This window comes from Carettochelys insculpta, chromosome 10 (genome assembly GCF_033958435.1).
Source record: "Carettochelys insculpta isolate YL-2023 chromosome 10, ASM3395843v1, whole genome shotgun sequence".
Taxonomy (NCBI): Eukaryota; Metazoa; Chordata; order Testudines; family Carettochelyidae; genus Carettochelys; species Carettochelys insculpta.
The window spans coordinates 1010456-1034219 of NC_134146.1; the positions used below are offsets into that span (position 1 = coordinate 1010456).

A 23764-nucleotide genomic window follows, 5' to 3' on the forward strand; every position below is an offset into this window, starting at 1 on the left:
TGCATGACTGGCTCATAAAGCGACGGTCTTGGGAGCTGGTCATGCAGTAGGTCCAGTTTGTCCAGAACAAAGGCCTTGGTCTTATACTAAATGTGCCCAAATCTTCCCTGACTCCCCCACAGAGGCTAGAGTTCATTAGAGCCCTGTTGGACTTGAGAGCAAAATGATTATATTAACTGCTATTTGAGTTTTAGTTAATACTGTTTTGTTTGGATAAAAAAGTTTTTTTTCTTCTGACATTTCCCAAAGCTTTGTTTTCTTTTCGCTTTTGACAGACTAATATTTTTAACCCAAATTAGAAAATGAGTCCTTGCTCCCTACTGTAGAGGAAAGATGTAATACTTGTTCAGGATCTCTTGCTAGGTTACAGATATAAATATAGCAAAGAAGTTGCCACATAGTGTCGTATTTCCTAACCTGCAAACTCTAGTATTGGTTACACAGTAATTACTTTAGGATTTACAAATTGTAATTACGTGGTAATCTCCAGAAACATGTAATTACTATTAAGTTTCATGATATTCTCCATGTGATTAAAAATAAATGCATAGATAAATTTTAGCCCTTTAATTGTGCCACGAAATGACTGATGATAAATTGATGGCAAGAGCCCTGATCTGTGTTGCTGTTGCTTTTTCTACAGAGGCTCTGAAGGAGATTACAGAGATGACATCTCAGCTCCAAAGCAGCCTGATTCGCTTGGAGAATTTCCAGAAGTTGACAGAACTGCAGCATGACTTGACTGGCATTGATAATCTCATAGCGCCTGGCAGAGTAGGTAACTTTCTTTGCTTAACTTCTAAGCCTTTATTGCCTTTGACTACTTAGGAACTGCACTTATCTAACATTCTTATTTACCTGCCACGGGGACTTTAACTATGTATTTATCTTAAAGCCTGATAAGGATCGATCCTATGGGATATATGCCTATTTATCTGGTCACAATTGCCCTTAACAAAAAGTAGTTCAGCATAAGGCAGAGCTACACAACAGGCCAAAGTCAACCTAATTTATGCAATTCCATCTATGTGAATACTGCAGCTGGAGCTGATGTATGTTTGGTTGCGTTCCCCACGTAGACAAATCCCAGGAAAGGAAATTAACAGGGCACCAGAATACTGGAGTCAACAGGAGAGTGATCAGCAGTCAGTTTAGCGGGTCCTCACTAGATCTACTAAATCAACCCCTAGAGCAAGAGTCAGCAACCCCTGGCATGGGTGCCAAGAATGGCATGCTAGCCAATTTTCATGAGCATGAGAGAGAGGAGCAGAGACCCACCCTTCCTCCCCCATGCAGCTGGGATTCTGCTCAAAGGCAGGCTGCCTGTGGATTAACAAAAGACCAGCTAATACTACCAACTGCCACCTAAATGGCAAAGCTGTGCATCTTCATGTATTTATTAATGAAACTGTTGTAAGTAGGACTATTACTGACTTTAAAAATATAACCAGCACTCAGAAGATACATAGAGGTCAAAAGGTCAAATTTCAGCACTCTGCTTCAGAAGGGTTGCTGACCCTGCCCTAGAGGATTGATGGCTGTGCTGATCCCCTGGTAAGTGCAGATATTCCCTTAGTTTGATAGTCCATTGCCCTGTTCTGAGTACAAGTACTCAGCGAGCTGTTATGCTTGGCCCTTGGGTAAGAGGCAATATATCATGCCACAGAATAATGACCCCCCCACTGCTAGGTCTGCTAATTCAGTCTCTAATTTATCTCTGCTTTTGAGTGGCCTAAGAGAATATGGATGATAAGATAGCACCAAGAACAACAAGAAGTCTTGTGGCACCTTATAGACTAACAGATATTTTTGAGCATAAGCTTTTGTGGGCAAAAGACCCACTTCATCAGATGCATGAGTGAGGGGGTGGTTTCAGAGGGGTGTTTAAAGAGTGGGGTCCCAGTAAGAGGGAGGGCCACAGCTGACAAGGTCTATTCAGCAAGGTGGAAATGGCCCAGTATCAACAGTACTTATCAAAAGAGGAAAAAACAAGTCAGATCAGACAGGGGGATGTGAGCCTTTGTCAGAGTCTAATGGGGAGATGTTAACACCCAGAGCAGAGAAGCTGCCTTTGTAAGCTGCAAGCCACTCCCAGTCTCTGTTTAATCCATGGTTAGTGGAGTCAAATTTGCAAATAAATTGCAGCTCAGAGATTTCTCTCTCCATTTGATTTTTTAAATTTCCTTGTTTCAGGACTGTCACCCTTAAATCTGCCAGTTATTTCTTGTTATTCTCGAAGACGATTTGTTGTTGTCAAAGATACAGACTAACACGGCTACCTCTCTGATACTTGTCAGTATAGCACCAGTGAGAGGACCATCAGTAGAATAAGGACCCTGAGTATCCATGACTTTGGGAAGATTTTTTAGATCCTAGATGCATTATTTTCTGATTCACATACTAATAGTATGGCAGATCATAGAACTAATGGACCATTTAGCTTGGCTATGAACTAATTCCCATTGACCCTATAGAATACTAAAGTCCAGCCTTTTGTCAGTTTAATTGCCTTTTCTCACTTACTCCAAATGGTATTTGCAGCAAGGAAAAAGTGAAGGAAAGGAAGAAACATCAAAACTCTGTGCACTTGGAGAAAGGCATAGCTCGATGTAATGTTTTCTTTACTCTCACAGGAATTTATCCGGGAAGGTTGCTTGTACAAGCTCACTAAAAAAGGTTTACAGCAGAGAATGTTCTTTCTGGTGAGTGCTTCTTTCACTGTCTACGCATCAAGTGTCCACAAGACACACTCACAAGCCAAGCTATTTTTCAGGGATTGAGGCCCGTGATGATGAAACTCACCATGATAACCAAATTTCGCCAAATTTCTCCGGGTATAGTTAGGACAGTGGTAGTCTAGTCCATTTTCTGACTAATTATTTACACCTATGTATTCAATTTAAGTACCTTTAGAAACCCATATTAATATCAAGCTCTGTTAGAGAAACAAAAGAAATGTTTTTAATGGAATTGGAGAAAAGTGAGAATGAAACTTTATTTTCATGCTTTTAAAATATATTGGTGGTAATGGTGAACTTTAATGAAACATCTGTATAGAATAGGTACGTGGTAATGTCCTTTTAAGCACACAAGGTTATATTCATATTTCTTCTGTCAGTTCTCAGATATGTTGCTGTACACAAGCAAAGGAGTCACAGGTGCCAATCAGTTCAAAATCCATGGGCATCTCCCTCTACATGGCATGCTGGTAAGTAGTTTTTTTTACCCCCCTTCCCAAAGTTCACCACAACATTGGTTAAATAAATAAATAAATAAATAAATAAATAAACTACTGAGCACTGAGGCCTCTTGGTGCATTTGAGTCATGCAGTTTTGCTGAACTAAGGTCTCATCTACTGGTCAGGAATGAGGTGCTCCCGGCACTGCCAGGGTTGTCAAATACACTGGAGGTAGGGACCAGACCTTCTCCATGGTTTAGTCTGTGTGTGAAGCTAGCGGACAAAACACTCATTCTTTTCACCTCACTAGCAATCCGCAGTCTAACCTTGTTTAACTCCTCACTTTTGCGTGACTATTTGAGACTGATTTGGGAATGCTGACCTGTGCTGTTGCTTTCATGACTAGCCACATCAGCTCTTCTACCTCATCTTCTAATGGAGCTGTTCTTTCTCTGTTTGAATTACAGTTAATAGTTCTGGATCCTCCGGTGAGTACTAAGGTGTACCTTGGTTGGAGTTGCTCCTTTCCAACTCCACTGGCTGTGGAATTTAGACAGTCTACAGATGTGGCACTAGAGCTGTATCACATAGATTCCTGTGTAGAACCAAACTAGACTCTGAGTGCTCTTGAAGTAGCTGGCTTTCATTCTTGTTGCAATGCTGCAGTCGTGGTGCTGTGAATGAGTTCCTGTCTAGCCAGAGGGAGGACACCTTGGATGTAAACCATTGCACAGTGAGTGATGAGAGAAAACATTTTTTTTTTTCATGGTAGGTGGAAGAGAGTGAAAATGAATGGTCTGTTCCACACTGCTTCACCGTCTATTCAGCTCAGAAAACCATTGTAGTGGCAGCCAGGTATGTATTTCCTCTCCCCAGAAACAAGCAGGGAAGAGCCCTTTGGTTAAACATTTGGCTGCTGATTCCAGAGGAGTGCTTTATGGGGCTCAGGAAAGCTTGATTTGGGCAATATATATTTAACGTATTACTCAGCATTTAAATACCTTTTATTAAGGCCTTGTTACAGAAAGGAGTATTTGACATAACCAAATTATGAGTTCTTAAAGGACCAGCAGTAGATGTGATATTGCTGGTGGATTGTTTTCTGATGAGCGTCTAGTGAAAGCCTTCGGCGAATTAATTTAAAGCAAGAAAAAGGGGACTGATGCAAGTGAGCAATAGCTCAGTGGTTTGAACTTTGGCCTGCTATACCCAGGGTTGTGAGCTCAATCCCTGAGGGGGTCATCTGGGGCAAAAGATTTAAAAAAAAAAACAAAAAAAACCTTTCAGGGATGGTGATAGTTCACTGCTGTGAGTGCAGGGGGCTGGACTTGATGACCTGAAGGTCCCTTCCAGCTCTATGAGATAGGTATATCTCCATGTAATGTATTAAATTATGCAGTCTGGACATTTAAACATGGAAATATAAAAGTGAGAAATCCTGTGGCAGCTTATAGATTAACACATTTGTTTGTAGGACTTCTCGTTGTTTTTGTGGGTACAGACTAACGGCTGCCTCTCTGATACTCGTCACCAAAAAATAAAACACCCCAATTAAAATCTACAAAATTGAAAACAGAGTTCCTGGGCATTGTAACGCAGGCATTGTGCCACCCAGGAGATGAGATGAGTTCAAGGATGTCATGAAAAGTAAACAAAGTTCTTTTCAACTTACCTACTTCCTCTGGTAGAAAATGGGGTACTCTCTTGTGGAGGTCCTGTGGGTGCTCCCCTCTGTGTCTTGGAACCCTGCACTTCCATTCAGACAGCTGTAGTAGAAGTGCTGGAACTGGCCATGCATGAGCAGCAGCCACCTCACACCGCTTTGAGTAGCTACCTAGTGTGCACAGCCAGCTGACGCCCAGTTCCTTCTCTATGGCCTTTGGCTCCAGTCAGAGAGACAGCAGTGCCCCTCAGCCTCATATGTTGTTCAGATTCCTGCCCCCTTTTTCTTTCTTTCTTTGTATTCCCATTGCTCTAGGGAGATTGGTCTCTCCCTTATTTTAACAACAACAAAAAATCTATTTAGGGTAATTTTCCCCTTCTGCCACTATTGGGGCTCCACCAACAGCCCATAATAACGGGCTACCCTTTTTCCTCCAAACCTTAGGCCTGCCCGATTCCCCTGGATTTAAGTGCTGCCCGAGCTGCAGGTTATTGATTCCTCTTTTGGACAGCTGTGCTCAGTATGGCTGTTGGTCTCAGATGGAGAGTCCTGTATTCCCCAAAAGTGCCCTCATTGTGAAAAACTGACTACCAGGCACCTTCAACTTAAATAATTGCTAATGAAGAAATCCTTCTAGCCAGGCCCTGACCAGAGACTGGGATACCTTCTGGCTGATGATTAGTAGTAGTAGTAGGCATCCTTCAGTCTGCATAGACTATGGATCGCGCCCTTAAAAGTTTCAACTGAAGACTTCATTTACAGCATCTATTGTGACTATAAAGACCCACACGAGAGTGACAGTCCTTGCTGCATCTCTTGCAGATGTAGTGGGTGTCTGGCAAGTCCTTATTGTGCTTTCTGTGCGCTCGCTTCTCCTCTGCTAGCTGTCTGATCTTCCACTCGCCCTTCTGAAGGCCCTTGTGTAACCCCTGCCTCCATCTTCTGCGGTCGTCTGCTAGTTCTTCCCAGTTGTCCAGCTCAATGTCTACCTCTCTGAGGTCTCTCTTGCAGACATCTTTGTAAAGCAACTGGGGGCGTCCGGGGGGTCTTTTGCCAGAGGCTAGCTCACCATACAGGATGTCTTTTGGAATCCTTCCATCGTTCATCCTGTGGACGTGGCCAAGCCAGCGGAGCCGACGCTGCCTGAGGAGGGTGTGCATGGTTGGGATTCCAGCTTGCTCGAGGACGGCTGTGTTGGTAACTCTGTCCTTCCATGATATTCCAAGGATGCGCCTGAGGCAGCGCAAGTGGAAGACGTTCAGCCTCTTTTCCTGGCGGGCATACAGGGTCCAAGTCTCGCTGCCATAAAGGAGGGTGCTGAGGATGCAGGCTCTGTAGACTTGCATTTTGGTGTGAGTATACAGCTTGTTGTTATTCCACACTCTCTTGCTGAGTCTGGACAGAGTTGTGGCCGCTTTTCCGATCCTCCTATTTAGCTCAGTGTCCAACGAAAGGGTGTCAGTGATGGTGGACCCGAGGTAAACGAACTCGTGGACGACCTCTAACGTATAGTTGTCAATGCTGATTGATGGGGATTCAGCAACATCCTGACCGAGTACGTTTGTCTTCTTTAGGCTGATGGTAAGCCCAAAGTCCTTGCACGCTTTGGAGAACTGATCCAGCAGTTTTTGAAGCTGATCTTCTGTGTGAGACACTACAGCAGCATCGTCTGCGAACAGCATGTCTCTGATGAGGACTTCCCGCACCTTACACTTAGCTTTCAGCCTTGCAAGATTAAACAGTTTCCCATCAGATCTTGTGTGCAGCAAGATGCCCTCTGTTGAAGATCCAAAGGCATGCTTCGGGAGGAGTGAGAAGATGATCCCGAACAATGTCGGAGCAAGCACGTATCCTTGTTTGACACCGCTCCTGATTCTGAAAGCATCCAATAAAGCGCCGTCATATTGGATGGTTCCTCTCATGTCTTCGTGGAACGACTGGATCATCTTGAGTAACCGTGGAGGACAGCCTATCTTGTGGAGCAGTTTGAACAGACCATCCCTGCTGACCAAGTCAAAGGCCTTGGTCAGGTCAATGAAGGCTATGTAGAGTGGCTTCCTCTGCTCCCTGCACTTCTCCTGCAGCTGCCTTAGAGAGAAGACCATGTCAACGGTAGACCTCTCTGCGCAGAATCCGCACTGCGATTCGGGGTACACCCTCTCAGCAATCTTCTGGAGTCTGCCAAGGGTGACGCGAGCAAACAGTTTACCAGTGACCCTTAGGAGGGAGATTCCACGGTAGTTGTTGCAGTCGCTTCTGTCTCCTTTATTCTTATACAACGTTACAATGTTAGCGTGGCGCATATCCTGTGGAACCTCTCCCTCTTTCCAGCACAGGCACAGCAGCTCATGCAGGGGTTCCAGGAGTGTGTCCGCGGCACATTTGATTACCTCTGGTGGTGTACCAACCTGACCAGGGGCCTTTCCTGCTGCAATGCTGTCGATGGCTCTCTTCAGTTCATCCACAGTCGGTTCTTGATCCAGTTCATCCATTACTGGTAGGAGCTCGATGGCATCGAGGGCTGCGTCAACCACAACGTTCTCGCGTGAGTACAGCTCGGAGTAGTGCTCGACCCAGCGCTCCATCTGTTTGGCTTTGTCAGCGATGACTTCACCAGATTTGGATTTCAGAGGTGCCATCTTGTTCTGGGTAGGTCCTAATGCCTTCTTCATACCCTCGTACATTCCTCTGAGATTACCAAAGTCGGCACAGGTCTGGATGCTGCTGCATGGCTGGAGCCAGTGGTTGTTGGCACAGCGCCTGGCTGTCTGCTGTACTGTTCTTCTGGCCTCTCTAAGTGCTTGCTGGGTACTCTGGCTCGGTGAGCGTTTGTACTCCAGGAGTGCAGCGCGCTTCTTTTCAATGACTGGAATCATCTCATCAGAGTTAGCTTCAAACCAGTCGTTCATGTTTCTAGCTCTTCTTCCAAACACCGACAAGGCCGTGTTGTAAACTGTATCCCTCAGATGTTGCCATTTGGATGTCGCATCGACGCCCCCATGGCTGCTGCGCAGATTTTCCTAGAGGGTCTCTCTGAACTTTACAGCTTTCTCCGAGTTTGCCGTCTTTCTGGTGTCAATGCGGGGCCTTCCAGCAGGTTTAGAGTGGTACAGCTTCTTGGGTCTCAGCTTGAGTTTGGAGCAAACTAGCGAGTGATCTGTATCACAGTCAGCACTATGATAGCTGCGTGTCAGAAGGACATTTTTGAGGTTATTACGCCTAGTGATGACCACATCAAGTTGATGCCAGTGCTTCGAGCGTGGGTATCTCCATGACACTCTGTGCTGTGGCTTCGTTCGGAAGAATGTGTTTGTGATGCACAGATTGTGGTACGTGCACAGTTCAAGGAGACGCTGTCCATTGTCATTCATTTTTCCCACACCGAAGTGTCCTAAGCAGGAAGGCCATGAGGCCCATTCAGCTCCAACTCTTGCATTGTCCTAGAGGTATGGTGTTCCACCTGTGCCCTGCAAGGCAGCACTACCAGGAAAAGAGAGAAGAAGGAGGAAGAAGAGAGGGGGGGAAGAGAGAAGAAGAAGAAAGGAGAAAAAAAAAAAAAGTCTCTGAAGAGCGATGGGGGAAGGTGGACCTGGGGGCACTGAGAGCAGCTGGGGGGAGAGGGGCCAGTGCAGTGAGGAGGGAGGACATGGGAGCAGATGGGGGTAGTGGGTTGGGGAGGGTCCTCTGGTGATGGTAGCTGGGGGGAGGGGCGAAAGGTAGGGAGGAGGGTCATGGCTCCACAGGGAGCTATGGTGACTCGTGTTGACAGGGAGGTATGAAGTAGTATGATTCTTAACCACATTCTCCACAACCCACTGCCTTGTGGGTTAGCCTGGGAAGGAGGAAGGCTAAGGGAGTAAACCCTGACAGAAAATCCGGAGGGGAGTCCGAAGGCAGTTTGGTGTCAACTTCTGGCATTGACCCAGCAACTCCTGCAGCTGAGCTGGTACCAGACGTGGAGGTTATCCTCTCCTTTGGACTATATCAGTAAAGCCGAGAGGGGTACACTGGTGTCTGGGCAGCCCAGAGTCTCCATAACAAATGCCCAGGCTCGCGCCTGGAGAGGTACTCCGGCATCACTGAACAGCGTTGCATCAACACGGGAGGCAACAGTTACCGGTTATAAGCTCTTGCTCAATTGGTGTAGAGAACGAGCGCCAGGGGTTGCCTTCGATGGTGGGAGGGATCCTCGCATCTCACTGGACAGTCACCGCCTGCCTCAAGCTGGGGAGCCCCCAGCCAATAGGGTACTGTCCCACCACAGTTCACCTGCCTTGCTGGGTGCATGAGGCTTAAGGTTCCTGAACCTGACAAGTGACTGAAATTTGGGCACCAGGCAAACCAATAAGAAAATCAACAAGAAATGAGAAACATCAACAATTCAAGCTTGCTTGCTGGAATGTGCAGACCATGCTGACCGGCTTGACTGAAGATCTTCAGGCCATCAGTGACACCCGCAAGACCGCTGTCATCAACGAGGAACTGAAGAGGCTCCGAGTTGATATCGCTGCACTGCAAGAGATGCGACTTGCAGATTCGGGATCTCTAAAGGAAAAGGACTACACCTTTTTCTGGCAGGGTAAAGCCCAAGAAGAACCCAGAGAGCATGGTGTTGGCTTTGCTGTCAGAAACACCCTTCTACAAATGGTGGATTTAGCCATGGGCGGATCAGAAAGACTTCTTCGGATCACGCTTCAAACTTGTGCCGGTCCTGTCCACCTGATCAGCGCTTATGCCCCAACCCTGTATGCCACACCAGAAGTAAAAGACAAGTTCTATGACGTGCTTAGTGCTGCTGTAGCGCAAATACCTGCTCGTGAACAACTGTACATCTTGGGCTGATGATTAAACAGCAGTATATTTATTATTTGTAGTTTTTTATTCAGGTAGTTTCATCGCTCCTAATGTTAGCAAAAGCTATTGCCAAACATTTGTGAAATCAAGTTTTTAATAGCTTACCAGTCAGTTATTTTATATCTTTGCATATTACCAAAAAGGCTAAACTTGGGCTGTGCAGTGATTTTTGATGCGGGGGTGGGGGTCACCCCAAGAATTTGGTAAGTGATCAGGGCCTGCAACTCTACGTGATATTAATGGAGGGGGTACAGGATCTGGAACAGAGTTCGGGTACAGGAAGGAGCTCTTGGCAAGGGACTGGAATGCAGAGGAGGGTGTGGGTTCTGGGAGGGAGTTTGGATTCAGGCATGTAGGAGAAGGTGCGGAAAGTTTGGGTGCAGGGGGAGGTTATGACCTGGGGCAGGGGTGCAGAGGGTTTGGGTACAGGAAAGGGTTGTAACCTGGGGCAGATAATTGGGATGCAGGAGATGGTAGGGTGCCAGTTGCAGGCTCTGGCCAGGTGTTTACCACAGATGGCTTCTGGTCAGTGGCCTAGTGAGCTTCTTGAGCAGTCTCTCTGGCTGCTACAGCTAGCTACTGGGGGCAGCGTGTGTGCCCTTTGTGGTGCAGAGCACAGCAGGTCTCCACATGCTGCACAGGACTTGTGAGGATGGTGTTGGGGGCAGGAACAGGGCACAAAAACTTCCCCTAAGAGGTAAGTACCACAGAGAGAGAGACTGGCCCCAGAAGCTGGCTGCATTGAGTGGCATTGTGGTGCTGTGGTGGGCAGTCTCCCTTTATTTGGGCCATGTTCTGCCTGGCCCAGGACTAAGCTAACCTTTTTGAAGTGCTAGCTTACCTAAAATATCAGTTTTGAAGTTCAACCACTTTTTACTAAAGTGTGAGCCAAAAAAGCTTAGTAATGTGCTTAAAATTGGAAGTGTGTGTACGTTTTAAACCCTGTCATAACTTGGAAATGTTTGACAGGATTTTTCTTACATGTAAAAAGAGCAAATGCTTTGCCTTGATACTGAAAGGAAAAAATTACTTGGTACCAACTATTCCAGAAAATAGAGAGAGAGAGAAATATGACCTATCAAGTTCTTACCTAGTAATTACAGCTTCATCCATTCCATTTAATCTATAATTTGTTTCCATATGCTTTGGAATGATTCTTCAGCATCCTGCTTTCTGTTTTACTCTGAAGATGAAAGCTTAATTAGATGTCATTTTAAAAAGGAGTGCCATCCTTCAAATGCATCAATATTATCAATTTCAGTGCCATTCTACCTACCCAGTCTACGATGCCTTCCTTTAATATGTTCTTCAGTTGGAAAATATTTCTTATCTCAAAAAGTAGATTAGTCATAAAGCCCATATCAAGAAGTATTATATTCCCTATTATTTCATCCCAAAGTATGTATTACTTCTCAAGGAATTCTGCACCTAAAATTTATGTGCGTGGTATTTTAAAATTCTGCACATTTTATTTGTTGATAAATAACTGTGGCTCCAACACGGCAGTGGCGAGCACGAAGGTGGGAGATCAGTCTGAAAACCACACCTCCCCCGAGTACAGGGATTTGGCCATGAGTCTGTGCCCAATCCTGACACAGGCCCGGGCTGGGCCTGCTCCTCTGTGCCAGTTGCACCTGGTATGGATTCAAGTGTGGAGTGAGAGGTTTTTGGGAGAGACAGTCTGGGTGAAGGCAGCTCAGTGGGAGACCTGGATACACAAGGGCTCGTTGGGAGTTTAAGAGCAGGGACCATGGGACCCAGCAGGGAGTCCAGGCAAAGGTTGCAGGGACCCAGCACCAGAGGGTCTGGTGATGTGGAGACGGAGCTCGAAGCAGAGATCAGGGTGGGGGAACACTGGGCGGGGGGTCTAAGTTCTTGAACAAGGGGACTTGAAAGGGTGAGGGTCTGGGTGCAGCTGGTGGGGATCTCTGCGCTGGGTGTTGAGGGTTCGTTGGAGAGGTCTGGTGCAGGGGTGAAACTTGGATGGACCTGCTCAGTGGAAGGGCTCTAGCTGCTGCAGAGTGAGTGCCACCTGCTGGGCTCTCCCATCCCCCTAAGGAGTTGCCAGGGAATGCCCGATGGAAAAGGATCCTGGCATCTCCAATGAGCTGTGCGCCCAGGCTGTAAAAAAGTCCAGTCAGCAGTCCAGCATGGGCCCAGTGCTCAGACAAAGTCCCTATCTGCCCTGGCCCCTCCATGCTGCTCCCAGAAGCAGCCACCAAGTGTCTGCAGCCCATGAGTGCTGGGGTGACCAATGACTAGGAGGCTCTGCTTGCTGCTCACATACTGAATGCCAGCTTTGCAGCTCCCATTGGCTAGGATTCACAGCCGGTGAGCAGCAGGGGGTGGTGCCTGCAGGAGCAGTGGCAGACAGTGGTGCCTCCCTGGAGGCCCATGCACCTAAAGGCTGGAGCATACTGGGAGCTGCAGTAATCACTGCTAGGATCCCAGATCCAGAATGCCCTCCGGCACCCCAAACCCCCACCCTAGCCCAGAGCTCTGCCCTGGACCCTGGACTACCCATCCCTGACTTCACCCCAGAGCCCACACTTTGAGCTGGAGTACAAATTCCCCTGCACCCCATCCCTGAGCCCTGTTCTGCACCCCAAATCCTCATCCTCATCCCCAGAGCTTGCACCCGCAGCTAGAACCCTCTTCCTCCCCAAGCCCCAGCCCAGAGCCCTCTTTCACACCTGAACCTCATATTTCTGACCCCACCTGGAGCCCGTACCTCCCTCCTGCTCCCAAGCCTCTGCACCTGCTTAGCAAAAGGAAGGGAGGTGTGGGAGAGCAAGTGATGGAGGGAGGTGGGAGGGTTGGGGAAAAGCTGTTGGGTTTTGTACAGTTACAGTTAGCAGCCCTAGCCTCTGCCCACCATTCCCCTTCCCCTTCCCCCTTTCCTTCATCCCCCTCTGTGCACTCCCACATTCTCCCCTCCCCTGCCCTCTTCCTGTCCCACTGCCTCTGCTCCCCTTACCTAGCCCTGTTGTAGAGGAAAAAAGGCAGGCTCCCAGCATGCAAAAGGGGAACACAACTGGTGTGAGGACCAAGAAGCAGCATTCAGCTGCAGAGTCAGCAGGGCCAAGAAATAACTAACTCCTTCAGCTGAGCATTGCAGAAATTGGTGGGGGGAGTGGGACATAACTCTGTGTCCCCTTCCTCCCATGCCTTGCCTCTGCTTGGAAGTGGGACTCCCTCCCCAAAAAACTGCCCAGGGTCGTCGTCCTGTCTGCAGAACAGCTTCCCTTTGCTTCCCAACCCTACCTTTTGTACAGGGAAGCACAGGAATTCTGTGGGTGGGGCCATTTTCAGAGGGCGCACAGTCCCTCAGCATCTCTCCAGGGGTAATGTGTGGGCACAGAGCCTTAGTATGTGTTCTTAAATTATATAGCACTTGTATAGCACAATTATATAGCTCCACTGCCAGCTGACACTGCTGTCTAGTCATTTTCTTAGTAGAGCTGGTGTATGATTTTTAAAGTATTATTTTAAACTTTGTCTTCAACAGCTTGGTAATCATAAACGCTTAATTTCTCTTTACTCCAGCCTCCCGTTGTATGTCTTACATTTCAGTGGCATGCTACAATATATCTACCACAATTATGTGATGTTAGATATTTGGTGAGCCCTAGATCTGATTTTCTGCATGTAAAAAGCCAGAACCCCTCAGGCGGCTTTGTGAGCAATTGCTCAGTAAAGTAGGCCCCAACCAAAAAGTAAGCTTTTTGCCAACAGTTACCACAATCAGTTGTCTGAGGTTAGTAATATTTCCCTTATCGTTAGTTACCACCAGTGTCTCTTATTCTGTGTGACAGGGTTTAAGAAAAGTTGTTTTTTTCAAAGGCTTCTGTTTTAAACGTGGGTATGCCAGCTCTCTGCAGAGTACTGTCAGGGCTTAGGTTGGGATAGAATTAGATTTGGGGGGTGGGGGGAAGAGGTCAACTTAGCTAAATTACCATTGCATTGGCTGGGCCAGTGAGCTTTGCAGCTGTTCTCCGTACTTGTCTAGCAAGCTCAGGTTAATTTCATATGGCAGGAGGAAAGGGGGGAGTGACATTTTCCTGAGGCTTGTGGAACTTAAAATCCCTGTCACAGCAAGAGAAGCAACTGTCCTATGATAAAATAGAATGTTTTTGTTAATAGTTTAGTAGGGATTTCCTGAATGAAAAGAGGTTGCTCAAAATGCTAGGATAGTAAGGTTCTTGATTCAAAAATCCACGTCCTAGTCCAAAACCAGAATGTTTAGCCAGCAGCACTCTTTATTTTGCAGTACCCGTCTGGAGATGGGGAAGTGGCTGGAAGACCTAAACATGGCAATTGAAATGGCCAAAAAATCTAGTGATAAATCTGGTGTGGTTTTAGAAAGCTCCATGTGTAATCGCTCTAACAGTAAGTAGCATTTTCCTTCTTCATTAACATAATACCAGTGGTGCTGTGATCCCTGCATCCCTCCTGTCTGAGACTCTGGGAGATGAGTGGTTTATACTAACAGAGTGCTCTTTTCTCATTCTCCTTAGAGTAGGCTCCCCTACCTACAGTGATATTTCTGATAGTTTGAGACTCAGAAAGCTATACGTTTGTGCTGCAAAGCAATAATGTGTTTTGCCTGGGCCATAATCTCCTTAGTCATCTCTTATTTTGGAGAATATTCCTCTGTTTAATCACGCCGTGCTTTTTCCAGTCCATAGAAGCTAGTGTCTGTGGACAAGTTCTTTTATATCATGATACGTTGTCGTCAATCTACAAGAGGCTGCTGTTACCATGGTCTGTGATGAAGTGTGTGGCATTCCTTTTTCCAGTTTTCTCTGTTGCACGGTGAGAAGGGGCCTTACCAAGTCAGACCCTTTCCTGGATGTGTTACTCATGCTCAGCGTTTAACATAAGCTGCATTTTCAGTTCCTGTGTATGAGATCAGCACAATTTGGATCGTGAAGGCCAGAATGACCTTTTCAGTGTGAATTTCAAGAACTGTGTAACAGATTCATGCTGATATTGGTCAGTGTTGGATAGATTTAAGAGAAAGTTGCAGACATTCTGTGGAATCCCAGTTTCTGCACTGGCTGAGTATCACAGTTTACTTAAACTGCTGCTGAATTCTCCTCCCCCAGGATCCTCTGATGAGGTCTCTCTAGAGCAGGAGTCTGAAGATGACATACAGTCTTCTCGTAGCTCCCTGGACAGGCAGAGCCACCACCGTGCCAACACTACCATGCACGTGTGCTGGTACCGCAACACCAGTGTCTCCATGACTGACCACAGTGTGGCTGTCGAGGTATCCCACAGGGCACAGCTCTCACTTCTTAATGTCTGTCTCAGCTCATTCACCACCTGGGCTTCCTCCAGCATGTTTCTGTGGCCATCAGAGAGTGAATGAGTGAGAGTCAATAAACGTTTGAACCTGCTTGCATGTCTGTCTGTGTGTGTGTACACATTGCGCACCCTCATCACTGTGTTCTTATTCAAGGGAGTGTTTTGAAGAGGGACAATGTAAAAAGAAAACGTAGGAGACTTCTGGGACAGAATTTTTAACTTGAGTTTCTCGAGCTCCTCAGCCTCTCCAGAGGAAACATTTTTTTTTTTTTGCAGTTGATGTTCTAGTTTATGGCCAACTCTGAGCTACCAAATCTTGGAATTTGGGTGGTAATTAGCTATTGTACTTCCTTCATTGTCCCTGGACTTAGAAACTGCTTTACTCTCCATATGTTCACAAAACTGAGCTATTTCTCCTTCCAGCGACCTCTACGTATGCCCTTTTGTGTGCTGTATCTTCCCCAAACCAGTAGCAGGGAGTGCCATTTCCATTCAGCATGTATCCAAGTATAGCTGCTCTGTCAGCTAGGGTGCCAGTGTCTCGGTGTGCTGAAGCTCATTCTGCCCAGGTTTCCACTTTTACAAATAGGCAGGGCTGCCATGCACTTGACTTGGCATCTAATTTGAGGCTTCCTTTCAGATGCAGTTCCATAATCCTTGTTTAGCCAGCGTTCCCCTTCCAGGAGGATTGTAGTGCTGGCTAGTCCCCCACACATGGGGTGTGTGGTAGTTGCCTCAAAAGAGAAAACGTGATTGCTCTAGTAATTTCAGTTCTTTAAGAATATCATCTGCCTATTTTCAGCTTCCTGTGTTCCTCGGCATTTCACTGCCAATGCACTCGGGTTTAGTGGAAGTATGAGCAGAAGGACGTTAAACTGAAGCTCCTAGATTTTAATGATTTGCATAGCATATTACTACGTTCATTCTTGGAAGTTTTATAAATCTTTTACGTGTGAGCAGAGACTAGGAGTTTGTTATCTTGCCAGCAGGCAAACTGAATCCCATTTGAAGGAACCTGGCCTTGCTTCCTTCAACAAATTTGAGTGCCACCAGATGACTGTTACACCTGAAGTGCTTTGAGCTTTACACCACTGACTCTTGGATTACAGTATGAGCTTTTGCAGAACCTTTTTGCTTTGCTCTGTATTTCGAATTCCAATACTTTTTCACATTTCTTTGTTGTTTAACAGATGCTTTTCTCACATCACTTTTTCTAAAGCTCTGTTTTCTCTCTCTGCTCAGTTTTCTGCTCTCTTGCTGTTTCTCCAGAGCTTCCTTCTCACTATTTGCTGGGCCAGGCCCATCGGCCCAACACAATCACCCACGTTTGCTGGTACCGGAACCAAAGCCTATCCCTGTCTGATTACTTATGCATGATTCAGGTAAAAACACCTCTAAAACACTGAGTTGAGTCCAAAGCAGGAAAAAAAATACTCTTTCCTGCAACCTGAACATTGTGCAAGTGTGAGAATGCCTGACCTATGCAGAATGGAAGTTGTGGTGGTTGGCGTGGGAGTCAGTTGACATCTTTGTCTCACCTTCCAAAATTAGCCCTGATATCTTTTCAATTTATCCTACACCAGCCTACATTTCAGGGTTTTTTCTTTTTCATTAGATATAAAGTTAATATGCTGTCATTTCTTCATGTAGTTTTAGCCACATCTATTGCTCTTCTCGCTATACTGAGACTAGTGGTACACCACTATTTTAATGTTCCTATATGCCAGTGTATTAACTTAAAAAAAATGCTTCCTGCAATATGCTGTCCATTGCTGCCTAGCTTTCTATAGTCCTATCCTAATGCAGAACCCCAGTGTCAATCAAGGGTCCCTTTTTGCTTGTTTCTTTTTATGGTTAATTTTGTATCTCCCATAGTCTTGTACTCATTCTTTCACAAAAACTGAATGTGGTGTCTTGGTAGATGATGTCTGACAGTTCTTAGCATGTTTCAGGAAGACAGGCTGTGAAGGACAACAATGGAGGAGGGCTAGATTTTTGGGGAGCTGAAGATCATATTCTCTTTTGGGGGCTGCTCTGGGTGGTAAAACATTGGCATAATACAGTTAGAAAGCAATACAGTAATAATTGGTTAAATAGTCAGCATATGGACTAGTGCCAGCAGCATTTGTTCTTGGAGAGAGTGGTCTGTGGTCTCACAATTTTCTTTTTCTTCACTGCTAGAATCAGCTTTCAGGATACCTTCTGAGGAAATTCAAAAATAGTGATGGCTGGCAAAAGCTCTGGGTCGTCTTCACCAACTTCTGTTTGTTCTTCTACAAAACTCACCAGGTATGCTACAGTCATGGAACAGCGTATATGGTGATGAGGGGAGATGCTGGACAGGAGGCAATGTATAGCTCTTTACTGTCCTCTAACTGTCCAGCTCCAACGGCATGTAGAAGGCAGTAGCTCTTGGAGTCAGCTGTGTAAGGCTAAGGGCCTTTCTCTCACAGCTTTAATTGGGATGTCCTATTTTAAAAGTGACACTGACCTTGCAAGTGTGAGGGGTGGGAATCTTGAAGTAGTGTCTAAGGGTGTCAGATCGATTGACGAACCTTTCACCTGCAGCTTTCCTTTTCCTTTGTACGTCGATGTCAGTGCAACCTGCCCCACTCCTTTCAGAGTTCAATACAACTAGCCCTTTGAAACAGCTCAGGACTTGCTGTGACAATGGAGTGATTTGTGCATGTGTTTATAGTGAACATTGCCACAGTGTTACCTGCACCTTCAGCCCTCGCCAGCCCCATAAGCCTCTTTTTTTCTGTGTGGGCTTCTTGCCTTGCAGGGAGAGTGAATCATTGCTTTGGTGTTGGAATTCCGCTCTGGGTCTGGGTGGGATCCAGGAAATGTGGGGAGGCAGGGAATAGAGACATGTTATTTTAGTAATATAATTGGAGCTTAAGGAAAAATTCTTCATAATTTACAACTTTTGGGTCTCACAATAGGTTGGGCTGGGCAAACATTTTGGCCTGAGGGCCATATCTGGTTACGGAGATTGTATGATAGACCACAAATATGACTGTTACTGAGGTGAGGGATGGGGGGACTCTGTGGGGTGATTTCACAGCTCTTGTCTTGAGGCTGAGGCAGTAAAGACCAGGAGGGTGACTGGCTGAAGAGCGAGGAGGCTGGCACTTAGGGGACTGGGTTGGTCCTGCTTTGCTGCCTGGTATGTGGGCTCGTCTGAGCACCAGGTAGGGAAGGCTGGGGGATGGAGAGGGGGTAATGTGACTCCCCAAGCTGCCAGGCTTCATGCCCACATACAATGTCCCCCCAGGACTTTTGCCTCCATCCAACACTCCTTGCTTCCCACCCCCATCCAACACTGGTGGTGCAGTGATAGGGGGAGGGGCCAAGAGCTAATCTGCCCAGGCAGCCAGATGACTAGCTACCCCTGTGGTCGCTGTACTGCCCTTCCTGGCAAGCTGTCCTGACCCCACTCCCCTGCAGCATGCGGGGGGACACACTAAAGCATTGAACAGAACATAGTTAGCCCTCGCTCTGTGATGGTTGTAAAACCAGCTTGTCCTCTTGCCCTCGGTTGAGAGACAGTCAAGCCATTTGTGCCTGTACCATATAAAAGATCAAACCCGTGCTCTGCGCTTGTCGTCTGTGTGCTGGCTGGCTTTCACCAAGAACTGCACTCTTTGGCTGTCCCCCAGGACGATTATCCATTGGCCAGTCTCCCACTGCTTGGCTACGCAGTCGGCACCCCCGTGGAGGCGGACAGCATTCAGAAGGATTATGTCTTCAAGCTGCAGTTCAAGTCCCACGTGTATTTCTTCAGGGCTGAGAGCAAGTACACCTTTGAGAGGTAACTCTGTGCTTCCTGTGCCCTTTCAGAGTCTGCCTGCCTCAGTCACAGGAGAAGGTCGCCCAGCACTGAGGTTTTAGAGCCCAGTCTTTGGTGCCGTGCAAATTCCAAGTTCCCCCACGGGGCCTCCACTTATGTCCTGGGAAGAGGGAATCCCTCATCTTCCCATCCTTGACGTCCGCACAGCTCCTCTGTAGTCACTGCTTCAGATCTCTGCCCTTCCAGAGGGAATAGTGGCCTGGTGGTTCTGCTGTGCTGCACATCCAACTTCCTTCTCCACTGTGACATACTAGAAGTCCCAGTGAATCTGGGTAACATGTATGTGTGGAGGTAAATACCCAGCTTCTTGCCCCCCATGCCCCATAGCATAGTCACAGTTGGTGCAGGCAGCCTTTGACACACAGCTGACGTGAGAGAGGTTATTACTCAGGTACAGCAGATATCTTTCTGTCTCTTCAAAGAGGGAGGGGGTGTGGTACAGACAAGACTGGGAGTTAGTTCTGCATTCCATTGCTGTCTTTACAACTGTCTTGCCACTAAACATCTTTTGAATATTTGTTCTTCATATTCAAAACTTACATTTTTAAATTACACTGCATGCAAGAGAACTAGATGTAATATTACATACCACAGTCCACTGAACCACAAAACTGTTTCTTCAAGAAACCACGAACATGGTCACTTGTGTCAATATTATCTGTGTTCTCCCTATATTACCTTCCACCCACTGTGAGGAGAGAGACGTCACCCCATTCCCAGCCAGGAGTATCAAACTCTTGTCAGAAAGTCCCAAATTGCAGTCAGTGTTGCTGTCAGGCTGAGTGCTGGGGTGGCTGCCCAGAAGATTCAGATGCCACTCAGCTGATTAGCAGGGTGCCCACAGCTGACACATGGGTTTTCACTGGTGGTGCACAGCTGTGTGTGCATTGGTGCACATAACAAAATTTATTCCACACATGGATGGGAAAAAAGTAGAGGGAACATTGGTCCCAATGTTATGGAATAATTCCAGCTGAGAGTCCTTATCTTTTTGACTTGTTCAGAAAGATCTCCAAGCCACACAGAATTGAGTTAGGGGTTTTTCTCAATTTGCTGTTTGTTTTCTACAGAAACAGAATTCCTAGGAGTGTTGATGTCCAAAATGATGATGGTGGTAGGGGAGGGTGGCATCTTTTACCCATTTTATAAAGAGTTGCTTTCCACTCTGAGAGGCGGTAGAGTCTCTTATAGTTCACAGAGGTCAAGGATAACCTCCAATGAAAACACTGTTGCACCTTAGAGACTAATGGAATTTATTACGGCACAGACTTTTGTGGGTTTTACTGTTTCTATTCAGCAAGCTACCTCAGGCTGGCAATTAGCCCCTCCCCTTAGCTCAAAATTAAGACATACCCAAAGTGCTTGAAGACCCTTGGGTGAAAGCATGGTACAGAAGTTCAAGGTGATGGTATACTGTAGAAATCCTCCATAGCTCAGTGGTCAATGCAATACATTGAATCCCAGAAATCGCTTCTAAGCAAAGGATGTGGCCTTGAATGTTCTGTTGTTCCTCTCTTGCCAGGTGGATGGAAGTGATTAAGAGAGCCACAAATTCTCCAGGGAGATCGAGCCTGTTGATTCCCATGGATGACAAGGATATTCACACAGATTGAAGTGGGCAGAGCTGGTTCTCTGCTGTAGACATGTGTAGTGAGGTGGGATGGAACCAGGAATGAAGGGTGATAAAACAGAAACAAGACATGCTTGTTTCCAGCGGGGGCGGGGGGGAGGGGAGGTAGATGAAGAAGGTGAGTGGTGAACTGGGGTCATGTCAGATTAGGCTTGATGCAAGTGAATTCTGCTACAGTCAAAGCTAACTGGAGATGTAGTGAAACTAGCAGTGGCTGCAAAATTCCCACTCTGCAGGAAGCCTGTGATTTGTTGTGTGTATATTGCATTCCAGTTACGGGTTTTGTACAGTATACAGCAACATGGCTGGATGGAGACCAGTGGCCATGCCCTTTGTGATTGGGTGCGCCAGGTCTGGCTCTTGGGCTATAGCTGCAGATACTAGCTTTCTAGGTCCCAGGCATTCCCTTCTGACATTGCGCAAAATTAACCTCTGGACTGTTGGCTGCTGTAGCTTCACCCTGTTGACCCAAACTTCTTGGACTAAGTGGGGCCTTGCAGATGTAGCCAGCCAGAAGGCCAGCAGTCAACTTAATGGCAAACAGAACATACAACTGCTGTAGAATTACGGAGCTCTTCAGGCCAATGCCATAGCAACTTCATGTGGGGAGGGGGAGAACATGGAGTTTGTAGTTTTAGAGCTTTTGCATGTTACAGCTTGGAGTGGGAGCCCTATGTGAGAGCGCACACAGGGTTTCCTTAAAGCTCAGAGCCTGCTCTGTTGCATGCTGAGAGAGGCCGGCTAGAAATATTTATTACACCGCCAGAGTCCTCTGCACCTCTTGTAGAGAGGAGGGCTCTGCTGACAAACTATTCAGTCACCCTCTGACAGTGAGACGTTATGTAAGGCAGGGATGGCCAAAGTACCAAGCACAACAGCCTCCAGTGCAGTTTGTTGCTGCCCTTGAGTGATGCTTTCAAAGTGGCATAAGCATGTAAGCCCCACTGAAGGGCGCTGATACGTGTGTTTGGGTACTGCTTAGGTGTGTTTGAAAAGCCCAACCCTTAGCTCTCCGGAGGCATCATCCAGCTTCAGTTTTAACAGGCTGAGTGTCACTTGCAGCAAGGTGGAGCAATATATTCTGGCACCTGCTCACTGTGGGGTGTGTCACCATAGTCAAGCCAGAGTTTCACTCTGCCACGCTTCCTGAAGATTTGCTGCTGTCTTTGGATGCTGTACAATGCAGCACTTGGTTGGACAAAATATGGGCCCCCCCCCCACCCCCCAACCCCATTTAATGACTGACAAAGCTGTAAGTAACAAATATTGCTGCTGAGTAAACCTGGCTGAGGGGGCTAATTTATAGTTCAGGTGCAAAAGTATTTATGTATCAGGGAAGGACGGTGTTAGAGGGAAGAACGTGCTAATGTGAGGATGGCAGAAATGAGGAAAGCCAAGATCCTGCTTAAACATGGGAAATGCAGAGGCTTGCATGGGCAACCGTTTTTCTAGACAGACTCCTGGGGCTGTGTTCATTCAATAGCTAAGAAGTGCTGGATGAGAAAGGACTAGGAACCCAGGCAGAGGATTCTAGGTAGATTTCATGACCTTTCCTGTAGCACATTCACCTCAAGAAGCAGCGGCTGGACCAGCACATCCTAATGACCACTGTCCATTGTAAGTTAAATGTACTTTTTTAATTTATTAGTGTCTTAAAATAAACTGTGGTAGAGGTACAAATGTGTGTTCATTGGCCACTTCTGCTGTAACCAAGGGGAGTGGGACCGGCGCAGACATAGAACTAAACTCCTCTAGCAGTGTGGCTTTGTGCATGCTAAAGCAGTCCTGGTCTTGGGAAGGTTTGTGACATCTGCCTGCAAGTGGGTAGTTCAGTCCTGTAGGAAGAGTCACTGGTGGGACAGTCATTTGTCTTAGACAAAATACCCTTGTTCTTGAGGTTTGCAGCAATCTCTGCGGGGCTAGGAGTAGGAATTACAGGTATGGGATTTTTCTCCTCTTTAGAGTCAATTAAACCCTTTCTTGCCAACGTTAACAGGTGGTAGAGCTGCTACTGTCTTTGTTTTCCCAGATGATACTGTGCTTGCCTCTGAGAATAGTTACACTATGAACGTCCAGAGTCTGTTTGAAAGGAATGAGTGAAACCAGCTTAGAGTGGGTGAGAAATCCCCAGCCTTCCTCCTTTGGGATTTCAACTGCTTGTTAATCTCCTGCAGTGGGGATCCACAGGGGCCATTTTCGTGGAGAAGAGTTACCTATCACTCCGCACAGACTTTCCTTAAACTTCCCCTCCATAGCCACCTACTTAAATTTTCCAACAGAGAGGCATTAGTATTAGGAGCGAAGGGCCTTTTACACCAGTGGTTTAAAATCTTGTTATAGAGCTCTGATTATTTGCTACTGCTTTTTCTTTTAATGGGTCCAGAGCTTGTGAGGGTGGCATACAACTTCCTACAATATAGATGTGCAGCAAGGGTCTGCCTCAAATGTCTGTGACTGAGACAAAGGAGGGCCATTCAGACGGTCCACACACTAGCCTTGGTTGTCCATTGCTGCATTAGAGGATTGTGCAGCCCCTCTAAGCTGCTCACCACTGAGTCACTTCAACATACTCTGACCTGAAGCAACCCCAAGCACCACCCTCTACCTTCAAGAGTCTCTTATGTACATTGTGCTGCATTTTCACCTAATCAAAAAGCAACAGGGTGGGCAAATGCTCTCAAACATTTGAAATCAGTAACTTTTCACCCCTATCCTGTTGTCAAAGTTACAAAAATGTGCTTATCTGGGACTGGGCAGCAACAGTTTGGGCAATATTTTGGTGAGTAGCAGGTTTCCAGGAGGATGTGTGTTTGTGTTAAGAGCTTGTAGGGTTCTTGTTCATAACATCCCTTCAGCAGTGCTGTTTTTGCTTTTGTTAATTCCCCTTGCCTGCTGTGCATGGATGACACCTATTTGTGCTGAGAGGTTTTTTTTACTTTCAAAAGAGGGTCTAAAGCCTAAGTTTTCATAGGAATTAAATAGGTGGTAGCCCTGCTTTTCATGGCATTCAAAGTAACTGGGCCAGGCCAGGCCAACTAACCACTTGAGAGCAACACCTAGGCTGAGTTTGTGTAACCTCCTGGCTTTCCACACATTTGTTTTTAAATCACCCATATTGTAGGGTACAGAACTTAACTTTTCCAGAACTGCTGAAAGCTGGTACCTACTGTTAAATTTATCTGTGGTAGGTGAATCAAGTGCCTGGGCCCTACAGAAAACATGCATATACAGTGAGATGGCAGCCTGGGGGGGGGGGGGGGGGGGGGGATGGGGAG

General features: G+C 46.6%; 1 protein-coding gene across 4 annotated transcripts in view; it reads left to right on the top strand.

The window, feature by feature from the left end:
* The window catches only part of FARP2 (FERM, ARH/RhoGEF and pleckstrin domain protein 2), a 132893-nt gene extending 109210 nt beyond the window's left edge, over positions 1-23683 (top strand). Inside the window, exons 19-28 of one of the 4 annotated variants that reach the window (XM_075003719.1) lie at positions 644-774; positions 2634-2702; positions 3119-3208; positions 3647-3667; positions 3952-4034; positions 13967-14085; positions 14805-14968; positions 17188-17295; positions 18669-18820; positions 20382-23683. In XM_075003719.1, the coding sequence (XP_074859820.1) occupies positions 644-774; positions 2634-2702; positions 3119-3208; positions 3647-3667; positions 3952-4034; positions 13967-14085; positions 14805-14968; positions 17188-17295; positions 18669-18820; positions 20382-20472 (1028 nt within the window). In that variant the 3' untranslated portion in view covers positions 20473-23683. Of the gene's footprint in view, positions 1-643; positions 775-2633; positions 2703-3118; positions 3209-3646; positions 3668-3951; positions 4035-13966; positions 14086-14804; positions 14969-16275; positions 16389-17187; positions 17296-18668; positions 18821-20381 lie in introns of those variants that run through there. The other 3 variants (XM_075003716.1, XM_075003717.1, XR_012646753.1) reach the window with 3 other exon arrangements.
* Positions 23684-23764: the final 81 nt, after the last annotated feature.